Below are 7,510 nucleotides of genomic sequence, written 5' to 3'. Positions count from 1 at the left end.
GTATTTTACAGTCTTTATTTTACAGTTAAAATAAATGTTTATCAAATAAAGTCTAATGTTACAACTAATCAGAGATCCCTTTAAGGTGGACTTGGTTTATTTAATTCGCGCTGATTCACTGTTTTTTTTTTTTTACAGTTTTGGCACGGGGCACTTCCAGGACAGCCGGGAGGCCATGAAGAGTAAGTATCTTTTTTAGCTCTCTGTTCATTTCTTATTTCTGATGTGATTAGCCTAATAATCATCAGATAGATTTCAGTCAGGAAGAACATTTCAGAACAAATCAAAACAAGTCAGAGCAATTAGAAAGAAAGGTTCTCAGCTGTCTGACATTCAGCATTCCACTCTGCTCCCCGCGTCCCTTCAGGTCAGGCCGTCCAATTAGTACATGAGCCGGGGTCGTGAGGCCGAGGTGGAGAATAACATGCCTTTCCCTCTCGTCTGTCTCTCCTCCCCAGCATTAAGCCCTTCTCCCAGCAGAGTTACGCCATGCAAGCGTCCGGCCCGGCCCCGATAACAGGTGGGTGCTCCTTCTCCCCTCTGCTGCGTTGACAGAGCCCTGCCATGTGGGTGATGGAACAGCCATGACGAGTTCACGCAAAGCTGGGAGAATTAGCTTCAGTTGAAATGTTTTGTCACATGAAACTGGGTCAAACAGGACATTCACTCACTGCCTTGTGTTTCACAGGGTATGAAAGCACAGCAGGACTGGCCATGTCCCCTGGCGCCCCCCCTTGGCAGGGTCGAAGCATTGCCAGCTCCAAGCTGCGAATGTTGGAGTTCTCCTCCTTCCTGGAGCAACCTCAGGACTCAGAGACAGTGAGTTCAGCTGTGTCCATCCGTCCGGGACTTTACAGTTTACCTGTTTCTTATTGTCGCACTATGACGAACATTTATTCACTCATGTTGCCAGGATGTCAGTTCTTAGAGACAGTTTGACCTGGTTGGATATTTTTTATTTGTCCCGCTAATTAAGATGTTGTTTTAAACATAGATAAAATCAGAATATGAAGATTTGAAAACCCTTTTCCACCTATACTGAATCGAAAACACTACAAAGACACGATATTTAATGTTTAAACTGATCAACTTTATTGGATTTTTTGCAGTGTTGTATGAATTACCTCAAAGTGATACTTGAGTAAAAGTACAAGTATCTTATCTTAAAAATACTTTGGTAAAAGTTAAAGTCTTCTCTAAAAATATTACTTGAGTAAAACTCTTAAAGGCACAGTGTGTAGGATTTGTTGTTTTCAGCGACATCTAGTGGTTGAGTGGTTGAATCATCCTCCCTGGTCCTCCCCCCACCTCCACCCCCCTTCCAAACACAAAGGAGTTGCTACGGTGTCTCTCAAGTGTCAAAAACCTTTGATAATTCCAACCGCGATGTCTACCAGCAGCTTCAGGGCTAGTGATGTTTCAAGTGGTAAGATTATGAGCTTTAATAAGTAAAATTATCCCAGCTACAATGACAGACAACAAATATTACATTTATAGTATTACAACTAAAACCTTTTGTGACGCCGCCACCGCAGTTTGTCCTTCATGAGCCTTCGTAGACAAGATGGCGGCTGCCTGTAGTGGAGACCCATGACCATGGAGATATAAACAGCTTTTTATAAGGTAAAAATAATAAAACAAGGTCTTTGTCTGCAATGATTAGACATGTTTTTTATTATTGTCCTTAGTGATTATCTCAATTTCGACTAAAAGAATTGACAAAATCCTACACACTGTTACTTTAAAGTATCTGATATTTTTGTACTTATTTCTGACACAAAATCTACTTAAGTATTAAAAGTAAAAGTACTGAGTAAAAGTGAGCAGTTAGATTTTCCAAAATGACATTTATTGGGAGGTGACTTCTCCAAAAACTATATTTTCTAACAGCGTGCAGCTGTGATGGGTTGTGTACAAGCTAATAGTGTGTCAGAATGGTATATATTTATACTTCTCATCCAAACACAATTAAATTCACTCTATCCAGGAGACACAGTTTATCAGGATAGGATTTTTAAGTAGTAACAACTCTGAATAAAACAGGAGTAATGACTTTCTACTTCTTACCTTTTAAAAAATGTAGTGATTAGAAAGTACAGATAACTGTGTAAAAATGTAATGAGTAAAAGTAAAAAGTATGCTGAAAAATAATTACTCAAGTAAAGTACAGATACCCCAAATTTCTACTTAAGTACAGTAACAAAGTATTTCTACTTAGTTACTTTACAACTCTGATTGTTTGCAAATATTCACTCATTTTGAATTTGATGTTGCAACACGTTCCAAACAGCAGGGACAGGCTCATGTTTACTGCTGTGTTTCCAGCAGCTTTAACAACACTCAGTAAGTGTCTGTGAACTGAGGACACTGGTTGTTGAAGCTTTGAGGCTGGAATTATTTCCATTCTTGTTTGTTGAGCAACTTCAGTTGTCATTACAAAGACATCGAAACACTCGTCCACGAAATGCTCCAAACTTTCTAAAGTTTCCGCTTCCAGTTTAGAATGATATCTACTAATATTTATGACCTTTAATTAATTTTTTTGTTTGTTTTTATAAATACGGAGTTCTATCTGGGAGAAAGAAAAAAAAGTTGCGCTTACCAGCACTTCGCCATACTTACGCACACCTTCTCGCGAGAATTCAGCAGCAGCTCATCCCCCACCAGTAAACAAAGTTCTGAAATTGGTCTTGAATTTAATTTCATTTGGCATTAAGAAGTCTTAAAAAGTCTTAAATTTAACTTACCTTAAATTGTAAGAACCCTGTGTTGGAACACGTGCAGAATGTGTCTTCATTGTCTTGCTGAAATCAGCAGAGACGTTCCTGATAAAGACATGACTTGGATTGCAGCACATGCTGCTCTAAAACCTGGATGTTTTATTCAGCATTGATGGAGCCTTCACAGATGTGACAGTTACCCATGCCATGGGCATTAATACACCCCCATACCATCAGAGAGGCTGGCTTTTGACCTATGCGCTGGTAAAAATCCAGACAGTCCTTTTTGTCTTTGTCCTGGAGGACACCACGTCCATGATCTCTGAAAACAGTTAGAAATGTGGACTCTTCAGACCACAGGACACTTTTCCACTTTGAGTCAGTCCATCTCAGATGAGCTCAGGTCAGAGAAGCCAGCAGTGTTTCTGGGTTTTGTTGATATCTGGCTGTGTTTGTGCATGATAGAGCTTTACCTTGTAGATTTAGAGATAAACTGTGTTCACTGACAATAGTCGTGTTTCCATCCAGTTGTAGAGTGAATTTTTATTGAACTTTTCAAAATTTGCAAAAAATTAAATAAATAAAAATTTGAATCTAGACTGTTTCCATCTAGTTTCCCTCTCGACTGTTTGATGCGAATAAACGAGGCTACACAACGTGTGATTACGTCAGACGAGGCTACGCAATGTGTGATTACGTCAGACGAGGCTACGCAATGTGTGATTACATCAGACGAGGCTACGCAATGTGTGATTACGTCAGACGAGGCTACGCAACGCGTGATTACGTCAGACGAGGCTACGCAACGTGTGATTACGTCAGACGAGGCTACGCAACGCGTGATTACGTCAGACGAGGCTACGCAACGCGTGATTACGTCAGACGAGGCTACGCGGCGCGTGATTACGTCAGACGTCGGCGACAAGCTTTGCGGTAGTAAACAGGAAGTAAAACTTGCTAACTAGCAGAGGCTAATCATCTCGGGATAATGGAGCGATTTTTCGTTAATGCCTTGCTGTTGGGCAAGTTGTAATTATTCTATTTATTCAGCTAGTTCAGGCTATGTTTAACGCTGCCAGGAGACGTTGGGAAATAAACACAATGTTTTCGTGCGTAACATCCGGGACGAGGCAGGAAAGCGGAAACAGCTGAACGTGAGGTAAATATGCGCTATGGCAGAATTCATTCGGCAAACGTGTTTCCATCTCCCGTTTTGAGCATTAACTACTTTGCGAATCATCCAAAAACCACCTCAAGCGAGCGTAAAAACTTTTTTATTGAATTGAGGATTTTTTTTTCGAATTTTGCTGTTTCCATCCGACCTTTTTTTCACATTTTTATGCGACACTTCTAAATGCGCATCAAAAAGCCTTGATGGAAACATGGTTATTGGTGTTCTGAAGTCTTCCTGAGCCCGTGTGTTAATATCTGTTACAGAATGATGTTTTTAATGCAGTGCTGCCTGAGGGGTCAAAGGTCATGGACATTCAATGTTGGTTTTCAGTTTTGCTGCTAACTTGTAGAGATTTGTCCAGGTTCTCTGAATGTTTTGATAATATTATGGACTATAGATGATGAAATCACTTAATTTCTTTCAATTTTTTTGAGACACATTCCTGTTGGGACTATTTGCTCACACAGTTGTTCACAAAGGGGTGAACCTCACACCATACTTGATTGTGAATGACTGAGCCTTTCAGGGTTGCTCCCTGTGTACCCACTCATGACACTCATATGTTTCTAATGAACCTGCTCACCTGTGGAAGGCTTCCTTTTTTGGAACGTGTTGCAGCATCAAATTCAACATGAATATTTGTAAAAAATAAATAAATAAATACAAAGTGTATCTGTTTGAACATTAAATATCTTGTCTTATTCAATTTAATATAGGTTTAAAATTATTTGCAAATCATTGTAATCTGTTTTTATTTATGTTTTACACAACAGCCCAAATGTAACTTTTATATTTCAGATTCTTTTTCTGTGACGACCATAATGCATACATGGATGTAAAATCAAAGTGTTTTTTTTTTGTCCAGAAAATCGTCTCACTGTGTAGTAAAATATTAGCAAACAGGTTGAAAACAATACAATGGTAAATATTTTCAATGATTTTGACAAAATGTTGAGGTTTTACACCTAAAATGCTGTTTTTTCTCACTTACTGAACTAGAGAATGTGTGAATGCTTAATACTGAAAAAACTGCAAAAAAAAGAAAACATGTACACAAATTTAGCAATTTGTTATAAAATAACCAAAAAAGCTGAAATTAGCAGAATTGCTGAAATTGCTGAATCTAGCAAAAATAAGCAGAAAGAGCAAGTTTGCTGAATTAAGCAGTAAAGAACTGAAATGATAAAAAGATGGATTTAGCTGAAAAAATCTAAAATTAGCTGAAAAGAGCTTGAGTTTCAGAAAACAAATGAAAGAAGCTTAAAAAGCTTAAATTAGCAGAAAGAAGCTGATAGAAGCACAAAAAATGAAATTAGCAGGATATCTGAAGAGAGCAGAGCAGCTTTTGTATTTACAGTATTTATTCGTGTATAATACATAAAATTTAATCCATAAAATCATCCATAAAGTTGGGGGGGTAGTATTATACTCGGATAAATATTTTTACTTATGTATTTTAACTGAAATATCGACAAAATTATTGAATCCGGAAATGAGACTGCGTTGTAAAAAGCAGTTGGAACGAGCTTACCTCTGACACTCCTCCGTGCTTCAGAGTGAGATAATAACAGATCCAGGCAGGAGACATGATGTGAAAAAAGGGGGAAAAATCAGTCCTGCACCTTAGTAATGATAACGAACTAATGACATTAGCGTGTGACCGAGCCGCTCCTGGAACAACAACAAACACATGTTCGWCTGTAATGGCTGCCGTCTACCGGTGTTCTGAAAAGTTTGTATCCCTGAAAAAAGTTTCCCCACCAGAGGGGGCGCTCACGAGTGGGAAGTAATCTGCTTTTCCCCCACAAGATGGTCCAAATCTCATGTGAAGTTTCTGACTTTTGTGTTGGCGCCTCCTGGTGGACTATGTGTAAAATGTCAGAATTCAAATGATGCTGCTACAGCTGATATACAGTATATTTGTTGTCAAAATACCTTTTAGTACATATGTTGTTAAAATAAAATGAACAGTCCAATGATCATTTTACTGATATGTATAAAGACTGCAAAGGCTGAAAAATCTTGAAGTCTGTATGAAATTGGAGGTAGTTTTAGGATTAATTTTTTATGCTTTTCAAGCTCWCAAAAAGGAGGGGGGGTCATATTATATATGAGATCGTATTATAAATGAGATCAAATTATACATGAGATCGTATTATACATGAGATCGTATTATACATGAGATCGTATTATACATGAGATGGTATTATACACAAATAAATACGGTAATAACTTTTATTGTTTCCGTAAGCCTAATTTAACATATGTTTCAAAAATATTCAGATCTAAAGTAATAATTGGACTTGAACAAACTAGATATGTGTCTTTTTCGGGGCTTTTGTCTCTCCAGTTCAACAAGCACCTGTTTGTACACATCGGCCAGTCCAACCCGAGCTACAGTGACCCCTATCTGGAGTCGGTGGACATCAGGCAGATCTATGACAAGTTCCCGGAGAAGAAGGGGGGCCTGAAAGAGCTGTTTGACAAAGGACCACACAACGCCTTCTTTCTTGTTAAATTCTGGGTAAAGCTACTTCCTTTTTTGTGCATTTTTATTTGACCACTTTGTTATGATTTAAGGCCAGTTGAGTTCGTTTTCGTTTATTTTTAAATGCTAGTCGCACTGATGCAAAGCTCAGTCTGAGATCCTGTGTTTTAAGTTTCATACATGATCATATAATCCTCTCCAAGTCACGAGGTCGAAGTGAGCGCCCTCTTGTTAATGTTTTGTAGCACCTGTTGGCTGTTAACGGGCTGGCCGTGTTAACCTTCAGGGCACAGTTCAAGCCTCAAAACTAAAGGCATTGGACGGTGATTTGGGCCAGAATGCTTGGAAAGGCCTTATTTACTGTTGGTTTTTATGCCAACAAGGTGAGCATTGCTGCACAGCGCACCTTCACCATTTGTCTGGGATGTGAGTGAGTGTGACGGCAGCCTTGGAAGAGTGACAGGCCTGATCTTTCACTAAGAAATGTGATCCCAGACACCTGTTTCTGCACTATTAGACCGAGTCCACCCTCGTGCCCCCATGTGTTCTTATTTATAGAACCACACACACACACGCACAGATGACCATGCAGCCCTCTCTACTCACCGTTGGATAAAGCAGAATAGCAAAGTCAGTGCAGCAGTTTCCACGTATCAAGAGAGGAACAATACCTGGGCTAAAGCTCAGCCGTTGTTTGTAGATCAGACATTCAGTCATTTACAAAATATCAATCCAACTGTGAGTGTTCATTTCTTCATTTAGCCTTGAATATCTTCAGATGAACTGAAATAACTTTTATCCCAACAGGTTTAATCTTATAAATGTTTGTTTTACACAAAAACAGCTGAAACATTTAAGATACAAGTCAAAAAATTTTGCGAAAAAAAAAGTGCGAGCGAGCACAAATCAAGATTTAGTCTAGAGCAGAGATTCTTAACCTATGGGCCGCAGCGCCACCTTGAGGGCCTCAATAGAACAACAGTTTTTAACTTTGGGCCGCAGAGGGCCGTGGGACCACATTGATTTTGAATAAGGTGCAATACACTTTCTCACCACTAGTAGCGGTAGTGCACCACTCAGATGTTTAACAACTTTTTAATATGTAGAAGAAGAACCTTAGAAACCTGC

The 7,510-nt window shown here is 39.0% G+C and overlaps 1 protein-coding gene across 3 annotated transcripts in view; it reads left to right on the top strand.

Annotated features, from left to right (window-relative positions):
* The window catches only part of tead4 (TEA domain transcription factor 4), a gene marked incomplete at its 5' end in the record, with an annotated part of 29,309 nt that overhangs the window by 11,942 nt on the left and 9,857 nt on the right, over positions 1 to 7,510 (top strand). For all 3 annotated transcript variants that reach the window (XM_014033625.1, XM_014033626.1, XM_014033624.1), the window contains 4 exon segments: positions 139 to 182; positions 459 to 520; positions 689 to 819; positions 6,245 to 6,418. In XM_014033625.1, coding sequence (XP_013889079.1) covers positions 139 to 182; positions 459 to 520; positions 689 to 819; positions 6,245 to 6,418 — 411 coding nt within the window.

This window comes from Austrofundulus limnaeus, unplaced genomic scaffold, assembly GCF_001266775.1.
Source record: "Austrofundulus limnaeus strain Quisiro unplaced genomic scaffold, Austrofundulus_limnaeus-1.0 Scaffold1790, whole genome shotgun sequence".
In the NCBI taxonomy this organism is placed as follows: domain Eukaryota; kingdom Metazoa; phylum Chordata; class Actinopteri; order Cyprinodontiformes; family Rivulidae; genus Austrofundulus; species Austrofundulus limnaeus.
This window is presented reverse-complemented; position numbering and strand designations above follow the sequence as displayed.